Source organism: Macrotis lagotis, chromosome 2 (assembly GCF_037893015.1).
Source record: "Macrotis lagotis isolate mMagLag1 chromosome 2, bilby.v1.9.chrom.fasta, whole genome shotgun sequence".
Classification (NCBI taxonomy): Eukaryota; Metazoa; Chordata; class Mammalia; order Peramelemorphia; family Peramelidae; genus Macrotis; species Macrotis lagotis.
The window spans coordinates 226578885-226601995 of record NC_133659.1 but is presented as its reverse complement, the minus strand read 5'-3'; the positions used below and the strand labels follow the sequence as shown (position 1 = coordinate 226601995).

Sequence of the window (23111 nt, the reverse complement as noted above, 5' to 3'; positions counted from 1 at the left end):
TTCTGCAGATACTGATATCTTTTTCTCTCTCTCTATAGACTCTTATCAGTAATTCACCAAAGTTATACATGTGTAAATATTAACCGATCATTTTCCAAAATGAAAAGTGTGAAAGACTCCTTCAAATTGAGGAGTTCTCTTTGAGTTTTGGCCATGTTAAATATGTATTAACCTTCCTAGAGTTTGTTCTAATCAGGGAGAAACATTAACCCAGAGTTGTCCCACTCAGGGACAATTGCTAGGGAAGTTTTGGCCTTAAGAAAAAGCACAACAGAATTAGGCTAAGATGCATCTTTACTGATATTTCTCTAAGTTGTGGATTACCTGGGTATGAGTGTATGTGTATGTGTGTGTGTGTGTGGGGGGGCTTGTCTGGCTAGAGAGCCAAACCCCACAAAATGGATCCCTTATGGTTCTTATAGCTTTGACCATCAGAAGGCAGGATCTGAAGCACCCTCAGACACATTCAATCAAAGAAGGGTTTAGTCCCAGCAACCTAGGATGAGGTAGGGGCAATTCAGGTTGAGGCAGAGGAAATACAGCATGGGTTGGAGGGAATTCAGGACATTTGACATTACAGTAAAAGGAGTGCCCTATCATTATGCTAAAGACCTTCAAAGCATGGAAATAACTATAGGAACTATCTTGATGGGATTAAGAAGGTAAAACTTCATCTGTTTACCATTGAAGAGGCTTTCTCAAAACATCATTTATAATTACTAAATTGACCTGATTAAAAAGAGGCCTTTTTTTAGTATCTATGTGCAAACTGACATCACCTACCACCTGCCCTTAAAGACTCAGAAAAATAATTCAAATATATATGTGTGTGTGTGTATTTGTCTATATTTATATACATGGCAAAATTCACTGTTCATAAAAGATATTTTGTTTATAGATGTTTTTTAAAATAATGTCTTAAGGGTTTTTGAGAACTCTGCATATATATATTGTTTGTGTAAATGTAATTCTCAAAGTTAAAAATCTATTTTTGAAGAGCTGCAAGAGACGGAATGGGCATTTTTGGTGGTTTTTTTAAATCTCTTGAAGCTTGATTCCATTTAACTATTACGTTCTACTAAGGTTATAAATTATTTAAGCCTATTGCTTGTTATAGCTCCAATTTTAAAGTTATAGATGTAACATTTTCATTTAAAGCATTCAAAAATTTTCAAATCACATTTAGTTTACATTTGATAAGGCATATCTTTAGGCATCAAAGTAATTTTTCAAATGCAATACAAGTTTCCATTAGGTAAATATTAGTTTGAAGAGAATCATATGAATAAGCTAAAGAGCAATGGATAAACATCTTTCTGTAGTTTGTTTTACTTGTGACTATTCATTCCTCAGTGCTGTTCTTCCTCTTAATAAACATCAATAAAGAAATAAAATCAATCTTCTTTAGTAGGGCTTAGTTCACTGGGACTGACAACAAATATTCAAATTCTTAATTACAACATAACCAACCTAGTAAGAGAAATATTGTTCCCATTTCTTTAACACTGATTTAAACTATGTAGTTTGCTTGAGGCCATAATATTTCCCCCTTCTCACAGAAAAATTATTTGAAATAATTCTTGTAAAAAGAGGGAGGCATTCTCTATTTAATTTTTATTCCTCCCATTCCCATCCTCACTTTGTTCTCATTGGTTAGCTCAAAGTAGAAAGAGAAAATCACATAATTGCTCAAGATTGAACTCAATAGGTACTACTTTGCTCTTCCCAAAATTGACCACACCTAAACTAAAATATCTATAGCATTCTCACTGAACTAGTAGCATAACACATACAAGTGTACATAAAAAGATAATTCAGATATTTTTACTGGCAAGCTTGCCAATCTAGCAAGCATTCTTTTCCTGAGATGCATGCCAGGTTTTGAGACTTCCCTTCTGAATTAAAATATTACTCTATTGGGGATTTATTTTGTTTTCAGAGCTAGTTAAGACAGATTAAACTTTCTCTCAAAAAGTTAAACCATTTAAATTTGTTTGGAGTTTATTTTGTTGTTCCAGTGAAGCTTCAAATCTTATCTGTCTTTGGATGGTAAGAAAGATTAATTTGGAGAAGCAGCCAATTTGTCCCTTTCATCTCTCAGTTCCACTTTTAGTTTACTAAATACTCTCTGAATTTTATAGTTCTTGGTTTAGGAAATCAGTTTTACTTTTAGAAGATACTGCCTGTCAATCCTACTTGGTCAGAAGAAGGGTACTGAAAGACAGAGTGGGGAGATGAAACATACACTCTTTCTGGGTATAGACATTGCAGATTTATACAGAAAAACCATCCCAGAGTAGTTCAATAAAGTTGAATACACAGATTTTTTTTTCCCTTCTAGATTATCTCCTAATAGTCTACATGTACTTAATAAGAAAAAAAAAACAAACCTCTAGATTTTGATAAGCCAACTTTGGCCTTATCTTCCTCAGGACTCGACCTCCTGCCATGCTATCTTTTTTTTCTATTCCCACTTTCATCTTTTTAGCTCCCTTTTATGAGCTGTCTACATCCATTAAAATGCAAGATTCTTGAAGGAAGGAATCATCTTGCTTGCTTTTATATGTATTCCCCAATACTTAATTCTATTTCTGGCACATGTTAAAAATAATTGTGCTCTTTCTTCTCTCTCTCTCTCTCTCTCTCTCTCTCTCTCTCTCTCTCTCTCTCTCTCTCTCTCCTCTCATTTCTCCCTCTCCCCATCCCCCCTCACCACTCACCACAGTGAAGCTATAAACCTTAGGTTTTATCTACTTTTGTATAGTTAAAAAAGACTAATTTGGAGGCCCAATCAGTTTCTCTCTCAAGGACCACAATTTATGGCCATTAGAAACTTTAGCAAAGGAACTGAGAAGACACAGAAACACATGTAACCATGGTGAGACTCCTTTGAGAAAGTAGACCTCTTCTTTAAGGGAGAAATCTTATGTAACAACCCATAATAATACTTGAATTATTTTAAGTTCAGGGACAACATATTGGCTCCTAAGGTCCTTCCTTTTGGCTTTTGCAAACTTCTTTTAGACAAATTTTGAGTTCAATCACAACTACTCTAAGCCAGCAATGATGTTAGGAAAATTCCTAACATTAAGGTGGAGTTTGGGATCTCTGCCTAAATTTACATTTATATTCATCTCTAGTTAACTGAAGCAAAATTCAGTTTACTGGAAATGGTAATGAAATAGCAGTTTATATTATAAGGTCTATGATTAGAAAGGTACTGGGAGGAACTGTGAAAAAAGAAGACTTTTGGAGGGGACATCCTTCAGAATGAGTCTTCTGCTCTGAGATACTTGTAAGGCCAATGACTCTTCTTGTCATCTTTCTTCTCCGACACATCTCTGTTCTGTCTTTACTGAAATACTTTCTGGTTCACTACTAATCAAACTTCCCAGTTCTAGCAAACTCTAACAAACTGAGTCTACAGGACTCAGAGGGTATGATGAACAAGCTTCCTTTCATTTGACCAAATAGTATCTCTTTTTTACACTTAGTTTAAGGACTATAAATGATTGGGAATCTTATCACTTATTTTTAAGTAGGTTGGGGTTAAGTAAATCAACCTTATATAGTCTTAGGAGCAACAGTTTTTTTTTTTTTTAACAGTAGTCTTTGTAGATTGACTAATTTGTACTTCATCACAGATGAAAAAGTATCATCATTGGCAAGAAATAAGATTGTTTCCTTAGTAAAGAAACAAGGACAAAAAAAGGATGACTTAAAGGAACTAAGGAAGGAAAATATAACTCTTGGCTTTATGTAGAAGGATGGCCAGTTTTCTAAGATAAGTTACTTGGTATAGTGAAATTAAAAGTTTTAGAGGAACCTAGTTGTTTCACTAACTGTGATACTAGTAAATATATGAAAAGGAACTCAGATTGAGCTGAGAGGAACCAAAGAAAAAAATCTTCCATCTATTTTTAGAACCTTATTTTAGAGCCTTAAAAGACTCTAGAAGTCAGTGGAGATTGAGAGGGAGGTCATACCAGGGAACTTTTAGTAAATTTGCTCAAAGATGGCAATCTGCGATAAAGGTCACATTTGGAAAGCCATAAACAGTACTGAAATCAATTGGTGCTCTGACCAAGGGTAATTGCAAGAGAGACCTCCAATAGCCAGATACCTGAAGACATATCCTGACCTTGAACTTTCAAAATAGAAGCCAGGGAAAAAGTCAATCTCCATAGGTCAGGAGTTTCTTCATACCCTTTTCAGACTGTGGTGAGTAAATGCAAAGAAGTAAATTGAGGTATGGTTTGAGCATATTCATTCTATTAACAGTGATGCACAAAGAAAGACAGACTGGCTATCTCAGAAAGGCCAGTAGTCCCAGTTGAAATACAGGAATGGGGGGTGGGGCTGGAGAGTAATTGGTTATACAGGAAAAGTAGAATGGTATTCAGGTACAGCTAATCACACTCCTGACAATAAGGACTCATCTGTCTCTTGTAATTTTGGCTAAGAGATCAGTATCACCATGTTTGTTGTCTCTTTGGGAGAGATCATACCCCACTCCCAACTGGACAAGGACAAATAACTTGTCTTTTGGAGGATGACACCAGATTAACATGGTTGGGGTTTAGAAACAATAAACAGATGTCCCTCTGGGGCTAATGGCATGAGTGTTGCATTTCAAACTAAACCTTTAAACTAAGTTGGAGGGAAAAACACATTCCTGAGTAAGGTAAATTCAGGAAAATACTAATTCAATTATAAAAATCAATTCAGCATAAAATGAATATAGCAAAAATCAAAGACAATATTAGTTTTGATTTTTTAATTCCTTCTTTTGATTCACTGAGAAAAACTCTTTCCTCAGTGAATCATTAGCTAATAGCCAATTATCAAATGACATCAAATCTCTCCTTTCTCCTGACTTACCAGGCACAAACACTTCATGTTAATTATGCATCATAGGAGTTTTATCATGATGGAATAATATGAAAGGAGTGAGAGAAAGAGAGAAAGATTGACTGACACATTGATAGGATCTGTTGGGAGTAGTCCCCTTTCACAAGTAGACTTTATAGAGATAGCAGGTGCATGGGAAAGAAATGAGAGGGAAAAGTGAATGTTTAATCTCTATTTTAGTAATCTATTTCCAATGTCCATATCATCAGTATATCTTAGGGATCAGATGTTTCATTTAGTTGTCTGGTTTCTGAAAAAAAAATGATGCAGATATATGATTTTTCCTGGGAATCTCTCCTCCTGGGCATGCTAGAATCAGACCTGTACTCCTAGAAGCCCTGAAGGTAGCAGCTTCTTTGGTTCAGATTACTTGAAGAGATTCTTAGATATTGCTACTAAAAATCTCTTATAAAACAGACATCCAGGAGGAGTGGAGTCACGATAGAGGAATAAATACAGGAACTAAAGGCAGGGATTCACCCAAGCTCTTTCCCAAATCTCTCCAAATACCTTTAAATGATGACTCTAAACAAATTCTAAGTGGCAGAACCCACAAAAAAGATGGAGTGAAACAATTTTCTAGTCCAAGACAACTTGGAAAATTGGCAGAAAGGGCCAGGGTGAGAGAGAGGAGTGAAAGGTAACACTAGGCAGACCAGCCCTAGCAATCCAGGAACAGGCAGCAGGGCTACTGGGTCAGTGGCAGCAATAGTGGTTTCCAGACCCCTCGACCCAGAGAATGCCAAAAGACAACTTGGAAGGTCAGCAGGAAAAGTCTGCCATACCTGGGTGAGAGTGGAGTACAGTTATGTGGAGGCCTCAACAGTTCAGACCTGGTCTCAGTGGACCATGAGCAGTCCTTGGGGGTCACTGAAGTGGTGGCAGTCACAGTTCTGAGTTGCAATTGCAGGAAAAGGAGCAGTGGCACATTAGGGTTTGCTTCCCCAGGGGAGCAAGGACCATTCTCACAATTTCAGGGCAGAAAGGAGTATTTGTTGTTACCCACAGACCAGAGCACAGGTCAGGAAAAAACTAAAAATATCTCCTTAGATCATACTCCCTTGGAAGAACTGAAAACTTACTGGTCCCTAGAAGTATCTCTGAAAACAGCTGCAAAAAAATTCTAGAAGCTTGGGATTGTGTGTCCTTCACCCTGGAAGCAGAGCCCTACCTTAATAAAGAGTTAAAATCAAGTCATAGACAAATGAGCAAACAACAGAAAAAAAATCTAACCATAGAAAGTTACTAGAGTGATATGTGATAAAGAATATCAAAACACACAATCAGATGAAGATAACAAATCAAAGCACCTACATCCAAAGCTTGCAATATAAAATATTAATTGGTCTCAGGTCATGGAAGAGCTCAAAAAGGATTTTATGTGAGGAATATCATGAAAACCAAGTCAGCAACTTCATGAAAGAAACAAAACCAAACCAAAACAAAAAAAAAAACTCCAATAAAAACAACTTAAGCCCCTGGATGGGTCGATGGGTCAAAATTCTAATAGTGTTGATCTTATCAAGTTGCACAATATAAGTCATTACCAGTAAGGGGACACCAATTTAATTAAATGCGTTTCTAAATTATCTTAGATAGAAAACCATTCATTCTATCACATGTGGCTTTTAAACTTATAATTCTTATAATCTGGAAAGGCACTGGTTTCATTAAAGAAAGATGTCATTAAAGATGCAACTAGCAGAACAGGTAATATATACATGTACCTTTAGACTGAAACAAATGACAGGGAGTAGTTATAAATTTTAATGAATTATCCCAATAAGAAGATATCTTTCCTTATAATGAAATCACATAAAACAAATGAATCTTACATTAAAATTACTAGGAAATATATAAATGTAAGTCTTTTCTAGTTTAAATTCATAACATATTGTTGGGTCAGCTCAAATATGCTGTTGTCAAAATTTCTTACTCTGCTATTCTAGGTGGAGAACTGGTAGGGTAATTAGGATTTTTGGCCCAGGTAAAAGGCTCTAAGGATTCTGGTCTCAATGTGATAGGATGTTAACTCCATTTCCTCAAATAGAAGTCCTTGAAATTTTTACACTGAGGCACAGAATCCAGAGAAAGAGATCCAATACAATGATTTTCAGTTTGCATGAGTATATTTACCAGAAAGTGGATGGGGAAACTGTATCTCATGTTCTTAACTCAATCTAAATTTGTGCTTTCCACAAATTAGCAAAATTTATTCTGTTTTTGCTCTTAAAATAGATACATAGTATAATAAGAAGCTAAAATTTCATGACTTTTAAAGCAGTGTGCTATAATGGGCAGATACATGTATTAAATATCCTCTGCAATTTCTAGATAGACCTATGATTTTATGGGTGTGGGAAGCCTTAAAATATATTGCTATTTTCAATTGAAATTAAATTACCACACTCTAGTCTGGGTATGGGACTAGATCTTGAAATTTTAAGATATTGAAGTTTGGCCTGACAAGGATTTCTCAGACATAATCATTTTAAACTGTTAGCAGGGCTGGTATAATCTTAGAACTCCACCTTTCACAAATGAGAAATTTATAGAAAATTATTGCCATCATCTATTATATTTCTAAGTAAATAATTTTCAAATGTATTTACATTATTCTTTTAACAACTGAATCAAGACTAGGAGAGAATCAAGACTAAAAGAATTTACTTTTCTAACAATATTTCTAATACAAAGAATTATGTTAGGCACAATCTTTGTCTATTTTAAAGATTAGTAAACAAAGGCAAAGCAAAGGTCACGCAATTAATAAATTTCTTGATGCCAAACAGTAACTGGAGTTGGTATTAAGAATTAATCTATGAGGGGCAGCTAGGTGGCACAGTGGATAAAGCACCGGCCCTGAAGTCAGGAGTACCTGGGTTCAAATCTGGTCTCAGACACTTAATAATTACCTAGCTGTGTGGCTTGGGCAAGCCATTTAACCCCATTTGCCTTGCAAAAACCTAAAAAAAAATATTTAATCTATGAATATTACCCTAATAGGGGATACAATAGAGCACATTATGATTTTATTTTATGAAAGATTTTGACCCAATAAAATTTGGATTTTATGACCAGTAATGGTAATATATAAAATCTCAAAAATTTCTGAATGCACTTCAAAATTGAGAGCTCATTTTTAAAGACAAGTGGTAGCATTCCCAATTTTCTATAACCTTTTTTTCTTTTTCCTTTCAAATCATCCAAAGAACTGGATCAATTCCTAGTCCTCCCCTTATTACTTGTACCTGAGGTTTTTCAGTTTTTAAGCCTTTATACAGCAACTTTGAATTCTCATTCCCCTGATTTGGAGCTTGGGGAATTCAGCAATTAAAAGGGGGCTACTCTCTTATAGTAAATACAACAAGGTTTGCCTTCTTAATCCTATCAAGAGCCCAAAGAGATCCTTTGCTTTAAAGTTCCTTTAGGATAAAGCTTTCCTTTTTCTGAAATGTCTGGTATGTGTTTCCCCACCCCCAATTCTCCTAGTCCCTTTCCACCCGACCCATCCTAGATTTGGAGGACTAGACTAGCTAGAGATGGCATTTCAGGTCATACGTTTTGATAGTCAAGGTTATTTGAGGACAACCTTAGGCATCCATTTTGGGGGGGTCTGGCTCTCTAGCTACTGGCAAAATCTGTAACTTAGAGAAATAATTCTATTTAACTCTTTTTTTCTAAATATTTTAATTGTTTTCCAATTATATACAATATATACAACAGTATATCACTTTTGTAATGTTTTGAATTTTACAATTTTTCCTTCATCCTCCCTTCCCTCCCCTCCCCCACAGAAGGCAATCTGATAATCTTTACATTGTTTCCTTGCTATAAGTTGATCAAAATTGAATGTGTTGAGTAAAAATCATAGCCTTGAGTAAAAAATTAAATATTAGAGATGGCAAAATTATGTAGTACATAAGAAAACTTTTTTTTTTTTTTAAACTGAAGGTAATAGTCTTTGGTTTTTGTTTAAACTCCACAGTTCTTACTCTGGATATAGATGGCATTCTCCATCGCAGATACTCTAAATGATGGAATGAGCAAGTCCATTAAGATTGATCATCACACCCATGTTGCTGTTACAATGTACAATGTTCTTCTGGTTCTGCTCATCTCACTCAGCATCAGGTTGTGTAAGTCTTTCCAGACTTCTCTGAATTCCCATCTCTTCTGGTTTCTAATAGAACAGTAGTATTCCATAACATACATATACCACAATTTGTTCAGCCATTCCCCAAATGAGGGACAGCCCCTAGATTTCCAGTTCTTTGCCACCACAAACAGGGCTGCTATGAATATTTTTATACAAGTGATTTTTTTTTCCCCTTTTTCATCATCTCTTCAGGATATAGACCCAGTAGAGGCCAAAACCTGCTAACATTTGTCCTGATTAGGATCAACTCTGGGAAGGTTAAGACATTTATTTCCACAGGTCAAAACTCAGTGAAGACCTTTCCTCATTTTGGGAAGAATCTTTCACAATTTCCATATCGTAAAGAATAAATGCATAAAGTTTCTTATTGCTATGAAACAAAATACCTCCCTCCAAGCTTTCTTTACAACATGATTTCTTCCTTTTCTTTATATATACCCTTTCAGTGACCTTCAAAACCCATCTTATTTCCTTTATATTCTTCCTCTAAATTATATTTACCTAGTTTCTTCAATCCTAATTTTTTTTTTTTTTTTTTTTTTTAGTTTTTGCAAGGCAATGGGGTTAAAGTGGCCCAAGGTCAAACAGCTAGGTAATTATTGTCTGAGTTCAGATTTGAACTCAGGCAGTGCTGACTCCAGGGCCGGTGCTCTAGCCACTGCGCCACCTAGCCACCCCCCAATCCTAAATTTCAATAGTATTCCAGAACTAATTTTTCCACTGAATTTCTTTTAGCACAAATTGTTGTTAAAACCACTAACTTACTAAGTTTTTATTTCTTAAGTTGCATAATTCATTTCAATTCAGGCAACTTTGTCATTAATTTACCTATAACAACTAAACTATTGAATTATTGCTAACTAGTAGCGATTCTGCCCATTTTTTGAGAGATGAAAATACCCCATAAACTCTCCCATTTTCCCAGAAGGAGGAGAGAGACCATACTGCACAGTCCTAGATTCAGTATATGAAGTTTGTGGGACATACTACTATTGAGGCACTGGAGAGTTTTTCTGAGATCTCCCAGTATGTTAACAGCTTACAAATGTCTGGTCTATTCAAAAAACAATTAAGTTCTATTATACTGTTTATAGAAATAACACAAAGCATTTTCTCAAATTAAACTTTCTTTCTTTCTTTCTTTCTTTCTTTCAAATTTCAAATTCTTCAAATTCTATACTTTGGAATCTCACTGATAATCCCTTTTCAGAGTTTTCTCTTCTGTTCCTTCCTTTCAAATATTCATATAATTTTCTGTAATTTCCAAACTAAGAGAATTGTATTTTTTTTAGTTCATAACATTTCTTACATAATGGTTTTTTACAAAAGTAGCATATATTTAAAAATTTTAACTGTTGATATTCTAACTTCATTCCACTTAGAGAAATATAGAGAAATCTTGATCAGAATATACCTTATGGACAGAAACTTATTTCTGCAGTTTTTAAACACATGAAGAATCCCCAAACTGAAAGACCTTCTCTTGGTTCCTACCCTAAATTACACACGGGGCAATGGTCTTTTAGTTCCCAGATGTCATCTAGGCCATAAAACATACAAATACCATTTGATATCTGGCAAGAATTAATCTGAAAATTATTTTTTTTAAAGTAGTAAATAGTTTAGACAGATCTAGTTCTGTATACTGCCTTCAAGATGCCAAGCGTTTTCTTTTGATTTTCTTAAATCTATTCAGGAAAAGGGAAGCAACTGGAGAGAGACATCCAGGGTTTAGGAAAAATATTCTGTTTGTCTTATGTGTCTTTTGTCTGCCTTCTAACTTGGCCAGTAAAGACAGGGAGATTTTTTTCTTAAGAAAAAGTTTTCTTTTTTTGCCCTTTGAGCTGAGAAAGCCCCAGGAAAAAGCTAGTCTTACTCTCTAACAGACACAGGGCTGACAATGCAGGGGTGACTATATTGTGGGTGGGAAGAGAAACACAGACACAAAAAATTGATGCTCTTAAAAAATATCCTTTTTCAGGTCAATACTTAGATTTTAATTAATTTGTTCAATGTTTTAGTATTCTCTCTCCCTCACCTTCAACTAGGAGACTAAGCTCCCTCAACTCTTTGAGTTGTGAAAAGCATTGATGGTGGATACCCTGTGCTCATTCTTCAACTAGGAAGACACTCAACTTTTTAGACTCTGGTGGACATTCGTTGATTATTCCTCAATCCTTGATTGGGGGTCTTTCTTGAGGAAAAAAAAATCCTTCAAGGGATTGTCTCCAGGGGATTTTACCAAGGTTTTATATTGACAATTACTTCTAAATTGTCCTACTGAAAATAAGAGAGCACCCAAAGATACCCATTATTGGAGTAACTATCTCATTGATTGGAAATTTTTTGTAAAGTTTGAGGGGAGATTCTAGTTTCAAGCTGACTCTCAATAAGAGATCCTCCCTTCAGGTGAAAAATTTCACCTGAGTTTCTTAGAAGAGAGGTGTTCTGACAAGAGAACATGGGGAATCAGCCTCCTTCCCCCAATCTTGATGAGACCTTCAAAACTGTAGTGAAGAAATGCAATAAAGATAAACTGAGGCTTAGACTCATTACTAATAGTGATATATATGATTGTTAACAAAAGAAGTCAGAATGGTCACCTCATTAAGGTCAGCAACCTCAAGGAAAAGAGGGGCCCTTTTTATTGGAGGGGAATCTGGGTAGTTTTGGATTATTACAGTTAGTTACACTTAGGAAAAGTGGGTTGGCATTCAGGTATGGCTAATCACACCCCTCTTTGATAATTAAGGAATGTGAATTGTTTTAAGGAAGTCATCTACTTCCTGTAATCTTGGTCAGGAGATCAATACCACCTGTGTGCTGTTCCCTTGGGGAAGTCAAACCCCCACTCCCTCCACCCCACAAATTGCAAGGACAAAAGGCAAGGACAAATGACACATCTTTGGAGAATGGCATCAGGTTAACCTGGTTGGGGCTTAAAGACAACAATTTATAAAATGTTCATCTGGGGCTGATGGCATAAGTGATTACAAGTTTCTCTTTCAACCACCTTTAAACTAACTTGGAGGGAAAACTGCATTCCTGAACAAGAGGAGTTCAGACAAACACTAATTCAATTACAAAAAATCAATACAACTGAAATTAGAGAGAATATTAATTTTGATCTTTTTACAAGAACTATAAAAATCTAAGAAAAAGCTAAATAAAAAAGTAACTAAGGATTTTGTCTGAGGTAGAACTGTCCCAGGTCAGATCTGTCTCAGGCAGACCTGCTACCTCAGGTTAGAAGTTGAAACTCTAGTCTTTCTTATCATTAATAAAAAGTTTTACTTAGCTACAGGAAAAGAACATTCAAAGTAAGAAAATATTTATCAAGGATAAAATACTGGTTCAGTTGAGTAGCTTCCTTTTTGTATCTGGATACCAAATAGAGCATGAGGGGCTGGACATTATTCTCTTTCTGGCTTAGCAAGAAACACCCTAGGAAGCTATGCTTGATTGATTTAATGCTCTCTATATAAAGAATCCTCCTATATATGAGGATTAAATTCCTCGTATATATTCATCTGTGTAATTGATTAAGTTTTTGTTATTATTGTTCAGTCATTTCAGTCATGTCTCACTCTTTGTGACACAATTTGGGTTTTCTTGGCAAAAATACTGGAGTGATTTGCCATTTCTTTTTCCAGTTTAATTTAAAGATGAGGAAACTAAAAAGAAAAAGATGAGGAAACTGAGGCAAATTGGGGTTAAGTGAATGACTTAGGGTCACACAGCTAGGAAATGTCGAGGTTAGATTTGAATTTAGGAAGATCTAGACCTGGTGCTCTACTCACTTTGCCACCAACTGCCCATAAAGTATCATTGAGTATTATTTCTATTTTTTGTGGCATCAGTATTTATGTGATTAGTCTTTGTTTTGATTATTGCTCTAAGAGGTTGATGATTTAACTGCCCAAAGATTTGGAAATAACTCTCACAAAGAATGCTAATCATTGTGGGAGTTATTTCCAGAACAATTTCCAGAACAAAAGTCAAAATAAAGACTAATCATATAAACTACTGATACCCACCCCCTACCCCCAATAGGAATCAAGTAAAAGAAAATATCACCATGATTTGTTAACATTTCCAATGGACCTTTAACCAAAGTAAAACAATCACCACAATGAAGTATCCAAAAGAACTCAGCAACTGACTCAATCAACAGATGCTTGACATCTTTTTCAAATAGATAGGTGTGATATCATTTATCTAGAATGATACTCATTTGCTATGCCTTACAGAACTTAATGAGCTGCATTGCCTAATAAAACAGCAAGCAAAACAAGTCTGCAGAAAACTTGGCAAGATATCAATTAAAACACATCATCCCAGGAGAATTTGAAGGAAAAAAGAGAACATGCAACTGAAAAATGGAAGGCTCTGTCAGCATTTTTATAACAAATTATTTCGTCAATGATAGGACCTACACATTTGGAATCAAACATTAAATCCCAGATGTTTTATATTATGAAATGAAGATGTCATGAAATAGAAAGAGGAAATAGCAGATGAAGAGTACACTGATGAAATGAATACTGGAAGCAACCAGTTGTGAGTGTTTAGTTCTCTATTTGGCTTTACTGCCCTTTTTTAAGAAGCTCCTATTTCTACAAATTTGAAACAATTTTGCTTAGGTCTTAAGAATTTCATTCTTGAGTGCTTCCTGTCCTCTAAGGATCATTCCCTTTGAATAATATTGAGACATTAATGATCATCTTAATGAACTTGTCTCTGAATTCTTTAAAATCTATTCTCTTAAACTCTAGGCTGCCTATCAGCCTGCATTTGGTTTTCTTGTTCTCTATCATGAACCCTATGATGGAGTGGTCACTGTCCCCAAGGAACTTATCAGGACAACTTAAGCAGTACGCAGAATAGAAAATTTTCTTATTGTTGCTTCCTTTTTACAGAATGAAATTATCACTATAATAAATCACAAATTTATTAGTTGCTCTTCTTTTGGCAGACAGATTGCAAGGTGTTATCCAGATGATTCAATTCCTTCATCTCAATTTATGATATTCTGCCTTTGTGCCTGGCATATAACTTGTTCCTCAAACTCCATCTAATTTCTCCTACCAATGTGGCCTGGTTTGTATCTCTTTACAATGATATTGTTTCAATTTCTACATTTCTGCAAATATCTCCACCATATCTCCTCTCTCCGGTTCCTACACACATATAAATATGGATGTTAAGTATCTCCTCTTTTGTATGTGAACAGTGTGGTTGATGTTATGGGTAGAAAAAGAATTCTTGATAGATGCTGAAAATGACAAAATATAGCACCCATTCCTATTAACAAATACTAGAGAGCACAAGAATAAATGGAATTTTCCTTAAAACTGATAACAGGTATCTAAAACCATCAGCAAGCATTATATGTAATGGGGATAAGCTAGAAGCATTCTCAATAAGATCAGAGGTGAAACATATACCTGTTATCACCACTGTTATTCAATAGCGTATTAGAAATGTTAACTTTAGCAAGAGGAGATGAAAAAGAAATTGAAAGAATTTAGAATAGGCAATGAGGAAACAAAATTCTTACTCCTGGCAGATGATATGATGGTTTACTTAGAGAATCTTAGAAACTTGAAACAATTAGCAACTTTAGCAAAAATAAACCCCCGTCAATCATCAGCACTTCGATATATTACTAATAAAGCACAATTGGAGATTGAAAGAGAAATTCCATTTAAACTAACTATAGACAACATAAAATACTTACGAGTCTACCAGCCAAGACAAAATCAGAAACTATATGAAAAACATTACAAAACACTTTTCAAACAAAATCAGATCTAAATAATAGGACAAATATCAATAGCTCATGGGTAGGCAGAGATAATATAATAAAAATAGCAATTCTGCCTAATTAAATTATTTATTCAGTGCCATACCAATCAAACTACTAAAAAATTACTTTATAAAGCTAGAAAACATAGCAACAAAACTCATTTGGAGGAAAAAAAAAGGTAAAAAAAAATCAAAGAAATTAATGGGGGAAAAATGCAAAAGAAGTGGCCTAGTCAGAAGTAGCAGTCATCAAAACTGTTTGGTACCAGCTAAGAAACAGGGTGGTTGATCATGAAATAAATTAGATACAAGACAAACAGTAATAAATGACTATAGTAATCCACTGTTTTATAAATCCAAAGACTCCAGCTTCTGGGATTAAGAACTCACTTTTTAAAACTTGGGAAAACTAGAAAATAGTATGGTAGAAACTAGGTAGAGACCAACATCTCATATCCTTCACCATAAGATCAAAATGGGTACAGAACTTAGACATAAAAGGTGATACCACAAGCCAGTTAGGAGAACAAGGAATAGTTTACTTGTCAGATCTATGGAAAGGGGAGGAGTTTATGACCAAAGAAGAGATAGAAAATATTATAATATGCAATATGGATAATTTTTATTACAACAAAGAGTTTTTACACAAATAAAACCAATGCAACCAAGATTAAAATGAAAGAAGCAAGTTGGGAAGCAATTTTTATGAGTATTTCCGATGAAGATCTCATTTCCAAAATAAATTATAAGAATACAAGTCACTCCCCAATTAATAAATGGTCAAAGGATATGAACAGGCAGATCTCAGATGAAGAGATCTGAGTGGGATAAAGTCTGAGATTTCTTCAGTAGAATATTATAGATTAGAACTGTGTCTCTTCTGCCCCTTTTCCCCCTGACAAACAACTTTTGGCATATCAGCGAATGTTATTAGGACCAGAATGTAAAGAGCAAACTGACTTTTGTTCCTTATCTACTGAGTCTTCAGAAGGAGGCATATGTCTCTGATTGGATTACTTAAATTACCTTATGGGCTTAGATTGTAAAGGCCACAAATCTTTTTTTTTTTAATAAAGATTTTAAGTTTTACAATTTTCTTCCCCCATTCTAGCTTCCCTCCCCCAACCCCCACAGAAGGCATTCTATTAGTCTTTACATTGGTTCCATGGTTATACATTGATCTCAGATGAATGTGATGACAGAGAAATCATATCCTTAAGGAAGAAAAATAAAGTATGAGATAGTAAAATTACATAATCATATAACATTTTTTTTCTAATTTGACAGTAACAGTCTTTGTTCAAAGTCCATAATTCTTTCTCTAGATACAGATGGTATTCTCCATTGCAGATAGCCCAAAATTGTCCCTGGTTGTTGCACTGAAGGGATAAGCAAGTCCATCAAGGTTGATCGTCACCCCCATGTTGCTGTTGGGGCATACGATGTTTTTCTGGTTCTGCCCATCTTGCTCAGCATCAATTCATGCAAATCCTTCCAGGCTTCCCTGAATTCCTAATAGAACAATAGACATACATATACCACAGTTTGTTAAGCCATTCCCCAATTGAAGGACATTCACTTAATTTCCAATTTTTTGCCACCACAAATAGGGCTGCTATAAATATTTTTGTACAAGTGATGTTTTTACCCTTTTTCATAATCTCTTCCAGCGTACAGACCCAGCAGTGGTATTGCTGGGTCAAAGGGTATGCACATTTTTGCTGCCCTTTGGGCATAATCCCAAATTTCTCTCCATTAAAGCTGGATGAGTTCACAGCTCCACCAACAATATATTAAGTGTCCCAGATTTCCCATATCCCTTCCAGCATTGATCATTGTCCTTTCTGATCATATTGGCCAGTCTGAGAGGTGTGAGGTGGTATCTCAGAGATGTTTTAATTTGCATTTCTCTAATAATTAATAATGATTTGGAACAATTTTTCATGACTATTGATTACTTTGGTTTCCTCAACTGTAAATTGCCTTTGCATATCCATAAAGGCCACATTCTTAACTAATGAGAATGGGTCAGTGGAGGGGATTGCATTAGGATAAAAATGATTCTTAATGGGGTGGTGCAGTAGATAGAACACCGGCCCTGGAGTCAGGGGTATCTGAGTTCAAATCTGGCCTTAGACACTTAATAATTACCTAGCTGTGTGGACTTGGGCAAGCCACTTAACCTCATTTGCCTTGCAAAAAACCTAAAAAAAAAAAGATTCTTAGATCTTCTGCCTTTAACTCAGTCTCTCTCTAATTGACTGGTGACCATTCCTCAAGACATGAATAAAACTTTCTCTTCATACCTTGGGAGATCTCCAAAATTTATTTAAGTGGCATTCATTCCACATAGTTTGAATATATCTATAGTCATATGAAAATGACTATAGATTTAAAATTATTGATCAGAGAAATGCAAATTTAAAACAACTCTGATACACCACATCACACCTATCAGAATGATTGACAAAAAGGAAAATGAATGTTGGAGGGGATGCTGTAAAATTGGGACACTAATATATTGTTAGTAGGGTTGTAAACTGATTCAATCTTTCTGGAGAGCAATTTGGAACTATGCCCAAAGAGTAATAAAAAACTGTGTATACCCTTTTTAACCCAGCAATATTACTACTATGTCTGTATCCCAAAAAGGGCATAAGAAACAGTAAAAAACCTATATGTTTCAAAAATATTTATAGCAATTCTTGTAGTGGCAAAGAATTGGAAACTGAGAGGATGTCCATCAATTGGGGAATGGCAGAACAAATTGTGGTTTATGAATGTTATAGAACACTATTATTCTATAAAAAATCATGAGGGATAGGACTTAGAATAGTTTGGAAAGACTTGCAAGAACTGCTACTGAGTGAAATGAGCAGAACCAGAAAAACATTATACACACTAATAACACATTGGATGATGATCAACTATAGGATTGTTTTCTGTTGGTGGAGGGGAGAGGAAAGGAAGGGAGAATAACAAAACTCAAAGCCTTGCATAAAATGATTGCTGAAAACTACTGTTCCATGTAGTTGAAAAAATAAATAAAATTAATTTAAGAAAGAATGTTGAAAACTATCTTTGCTAGTTGGAAAAACAGATCAATATATTTTTAAAAAGAAGAACTTTTGAAAAAATTATAAAACCTATTAATGAAGAAACAGCTATTCAGATAAAATGTTAAGTACTGACATAGACTATTAGGAAGAATGTATAATGAATGATTTCACAGAAGAAAATACTAAGAGGATCTGTTTGAAATCAGAGAAATCAGAGTCTGTGCCTATTTTCACATGATTGTTATTAAGAGTCTGAAAAATTATATATAATCAGATTGTAAACTAAACATTTTAGCAACTATGGAAAGATTAAGTATTGTTGAATTTATAACCAACAGGAAGGTGGATTTCATGAGTTTCCCAATATAAGGGAAAGAAGTGTCAAAGACTATGAAAAGTTTTTGATTTGAGACTTTAGGAATTGAAAGCCAGCTATGAAGGACCTAAGATCTAGAAGAAGCAAGGAATAAGACTTCAGATGCATCTCTGAGATTCTGCTAATTGAAACAAGCTTTGATCCTGTGGATTGGCTGAAAAAAAACAGTTGCTAAGGAACTTTCTGGAAGAAGGTTGATCTCTGGTGTGGTTTGGGTTTTGCCTTTCAATATTATTTTTGCCTAGAAAGAGGTGAAATCTCTCAGATACTTAGTTGCTTTCTATTGTCCTTTCTGATTTGAGAAGGAAAAGAGGGAAAAGACAAGCTGCTAGTACCATATTTTAAACTATATGACAGGAAATACTAAAACTGCTGGTACTCGCTAAAAAATAGAAATGTGGATCAGTGGAACAGATAGACATACAATACACAGTAGTAAAGGATTATAGCAACATTGTGTTTGACAAATATAGATTTCAGTTTGGGGGATAAGAATTCATTATTTGACAAAATTGTTTGGGAAAGTTGGAAAACAGTCTGTCAGAATTCGAGTATTTTTCAAATTTATAAGAATATGAATCATTCCCCAATAAATAATCAAAGGACACAAATAGGCAGCTTTTTGATGAAAAAATCAAAACTATATTTAGTCATATAAAAATGCTATAAAACATTATTGGTCAGAGAAATGCAAATTAAGCAAGTTTGAGATATCATTTCACACCTATCAAATTGGTTAAATGTTAGATGCCCTTCAATTGGGGAAATGGCTAAACAAATTGTGGTATATGATTGTGAGGAAATACTACTGCACAATAAGAAATGATGAGCTGGTTGATTTTAGAAAAATATGGAAAGACTTGGACCTATGAAGGAAAATGCTTTCTACTTCTAGGAAAAACCTTCAAAAATATAAGTGTGTGTGTATACATATGTATGTATATGTATATATATATATATATATATAGTATGACTTTACATTCAAATATGTGTTTGTATACTATATATGTAAGTTTATGCAAATATGTATATTAATTTGTATTTAACTGTAGCTTTTTCTAGGGTTAGTTGGGGAGGGAAGGAGAAAAAGTATACAAAAGAAAAAAGAAAGCTTTGGAAGGAAGTACAGAAAACTTGGGTAGCTTTGAAAACAATTTTATTTGTTAAATTTTTTAAAATGAAAATTTATGGTTTTATATTGAATTGTTCTGCCTTGAACATGGCCATGATCTTTTTTTCTCATTTTATATTTAAGTTTAAAATGAAGTTTTTTTTTGTTTTTTTTTTTAAAGATAGGTTTCACATCTGCTTTGCTGTGTTGTTAGGACAAAGCAGAATTCTGTTGAGTGACGATCTGGCTATATTTGTCTATTTTACCCAGAGAGCAAACTTTGAGTTTTCTAGTTTGGTTTATGGGAATAGCTTTTCACTTTCACATCATAACAATTTCTCAGTTTTTTTTTTAATTAAAAGAACTTATTGCTCAGAAAAGGAGGTCTCAACAGGAGAGCTGGAAGGACTAGAAAAAAAGGCAGTTGGCAGAAAAAGCTTCATTTTATTTCTGAAGGGTCCAAAAACATCAAGTTTTACACCAAGTTGTGACTCTTGAGTGCCTCGTTTTCTCCACTCAGACACCTCTACTTGGTTTCTATACCTGTGTACACTGGTGGGAGACTGACATAAGTGGACTGTGATATATTGATTATTCCTGTATTTGTCTCCTGGTAAGTGATTTTATATATATGGAGATGGAAGTTCCAGTTACAACATACAGGAGAAAAATATCCTCCTACTTTCCTACTAGCACTCTGAGTTTGAGTTTTAGCTATATATTGGTGGTCCTTTTTTAGAAACCCTAGCCCTACTCATGTGAGGGCAATTAGGAGTAAATGAGTGAGGCCAGAGTGAGAGTAGAAGCCATACCAGTATGGGTTTTAAACATGTATTATTATAGAATGCTTTTCCATCTACAAAAAGGTATCCTAGCTAAATTCCTATTCTACCAAACTTCAGTGATATTGGTAAGATAAATGTTTTTCTCCTTATGTTAATATCTCAAATTACTATGATTATAATCATAATTTATATAGATAGATAGATATCTGAGACCCTGGTTTATGGTACTGTTTTCTTGGACGCCATGTTTCATAAATTCCTTATTTGTAACTGATCCTTTCTCTGGTACCAGACTTGCTAGATCTGTGTGGGCAGTTTACTCATTTTCCCTCTCTCTCTTCAATGCCCAGAACTGAGAGATGGAGTGTCCTGTTCCTGGAATAGCAGGATTGAGGTAGGATGAGATTAGGTTTTGAAGGGCTTTATTAAAACTATCTTACAAGATTATGAGGAAAGAGCTTTTCATCCCTTAAAGCATTATTCGTTTGTTTTTTTTTGGCACCAGAACTCTTTTACAACTTAAAAATTATTGAAGACTTCAAAGAGTTTTTGAAGCTAAATCTATGGAGGCAAGATATTAACTCACTCTTCATATTTGCAGCTAAATCTTTATTTCACAGGTCATAAAACCTCACAAAAAAATTTCCATGGAATGAAAGAGAATGAAAGTGAAAAGGCAAATACCTTTTTAGTGTTATTATGAAAAGTTTCAATCTTGTGGAGCTACAGTAAGGAGACTCAGAGATTAATCATTATCATGTATATGACCAAGGGAAACTAGGGGATCTCTAACCCTAGAGTTCTAGTGTTTTGTTTTGTTTTAGGATTTTGCAAGGCAAATGGAGTTAAGAGGCTTGCCCAAGGCCACACAGCTAGGTAATTATTAAGTGTCTGAAACCGAATTTGAACTCAGATCCTCCTGACTTTAGGGCACATGCTCTATCCACTGTGCCCCCTAGAGTTCTTTAAGAAGAAAAACCTTGGGGCAGCTAGGTGGTGCAGTGGATAAAGCACTGGCCCTGGAGTCAGGAGTACCAGGGTTCAAATCCAGTCTCAGACACTTAATAATTACCTAAAACCTAAAAAAAAAATTTAGGAAAATTAAAAAAAAAGAAGAGTAACCTTTTTCAACTTAGGAGGATTCAATAAATTGATCCCTTAAGGCCTATTCCAGTTTCTCTGTGATATGATCATATTATTTCTAGCATTCTTTCCATTGTTTGAGGCAGATAAATGGTACAAGTGGAAGGATTGAATTGAAATTTGAACTCAGAGACTTATTAGTTGTAAGATCCTGGGCAAGTCACAACTTCTACTTCAACTCTAAAATGAGGATAATGATGATATCTCTTTCTTTTCAGGGTTACTTTGAAGATCAAATGAGATAATATTTGCAAAGTTCCTGGTACACCGTAGATCCTTGATAAATGCATGTTTCCTTTCCTTCCACATGGTTCATAATAATCATAATGAGTGTCTGGGATCCGAGAGATCATATCATCATAATTTCATAGACTTGGAGCAGAAAGGGCCCTCAGGGGCCTGGTGCTTTGCTCACCTTCTTGTGCCAGACGGGGAAATTAAGAGCCCAGAGAAGTGAAGGGATTTGCCCAAGGTTATACAGGTAGAGAATATCTAGGGATTACATTCCAGAGTTAAATTTCCATTTCTGCTGGGGCGCTCTTTTCCCACTCTACCACCTTGTATTATCCCTTTGTACTAGGTGGAGGGCTCACAACCTTTCTTTTCTTTTTCTCCCCCCCCCCCCCTTGATTTCTCCTCCCAGCGTGACCAGCAGGTAGCTCCATCCGGGTGCCAGCCGCACCTGTGGTCAGGACTGGAGGAGGAAAACACTGAGACCCCTGGACGCCTCATAAACATTTCAAAACCATGACGGTAAATATATATATACACACAACGCAGCTTGGCTTGGGCGTCTTCCCGGGCAGCTGGCCCTTCGGTTTCCCAAGCTGCAAGGATGGTGAGGACTTAAGCACGGGGGAGGGGAAGCCAGCATCCCTCCTTGTGTAGGACACAGCCTTTTTTTTTTTAATTACCCTTCCCCCACGGTCATTCCTCCTTTTTACCTCATTCACCCATTCATCACCTCTTAAAACATCTTCTATCAAGAAACAGGTCAGCGTCGGGGCCCAGCCCTTCCCACCAGCGCCTCGGTTCCTTCTTAAAATTCAGCTTGTCTTGTTTTTTTTGGGAGCTCCTGATTGGAGGTTGGTCGGCAGGGGGCGGGGAAAAGGTCGCCATTGGTCGGAGTCGGGACTTCTAAGCTGTGGCCGGGAGTCCGGCGGTCACTCACCCGGGCTGATCCGGGGACTTGGGCTGGGCGCCTCCCGGGGGACCCAATGGAGTCTTCGACGGAGGATGCGAATCGGGAACCATCGAGAGGGCGCAGCCCGCACCTGCCGGAGAAGGCCTCGGAGAAGGAGGAGGAGTGGCTGCAGGAGACGAGGATGAAGCCGCTCAAGAGCCTCGGGCGGAGGTGAAGGGAAGCCGGGAGAGCGAGCGCGCCGGTCAGGATGTGGAGAGCCGGGGTGGGGGTAGGGAGGGAGAGACGGAGAGCGCGCGGTGTTGTGACGTAAGAGGCGCTGCTCTCGTCCCGGCGGCGCCCGGCCCTCGCCGCCCTCCTCCTCCCCTCCTGCCTGCGGGTCCTGTGCTTGTACGTCCAGGCCGGGCCACTCCACCAAGCGGCCCCGCCCCCTCCTGACGGCTCTGTGTGCTTGCGTTTAAAAAACAACAACCAAAAACCTTTAGAAGGAGCGTGACCTCGGAGAAGTCAGTCCTCTTTGAATGTCAGTTTGCACATTCGTTAACGAAGGGCATGGCCGTAGGATCCTATGGCTTAGAATCACCAAAAGAACCCTAGCACTCTACTTTTTAAAAAATA

General features: G+C 36.1%; 1 protein-coding gene and 1 long non-coding RNA gene across 5 annotated transcripts in view; one reads left to right on the top strand and one right to left on the bottom strand.

The window, feature by feature from the left end:
- Positions 1-10194: 10194 nt before the first annotated feature.
- Positions 10195-22865, bottom strand: LOC141514312 (uncharacterized). The gene is made up of 2 exons (XR_012475992.1): positions 22297-22865; positions 10195-16390 (listed from the first exon to the last, which is right to left on the bottom strand). It is a non-coding gene; the product is annotated as an uncharacterized LOC141514312 (long non-coding RNA).
- The window catches only part of ENGASE (endo-beta-N-acetylglucosaminidase), an 18471-nt gene continuing 17838 nt past the window's right edge, over positions 22479-23111 (top strand). For 3 of the 4 annotated variants that reach the window (XR_012475989.1, XR_012475990.1, XM_074225014.1), the window contains exon 1: positions 22479-22706. Coding sequence is in view for 2 of the 4 variants with exons in the window: in XM_074225014.1 (XP_074081115.1) it covers positions 22570-22706 (137 nt within the window). In the remaining 2 variants the exon portion in view is untranslated. The remainder of the gene's footprint in view (positions 22707-23111) is intronic. The other variant, XM_074225013.1, reaches the window with a different exon arrangement.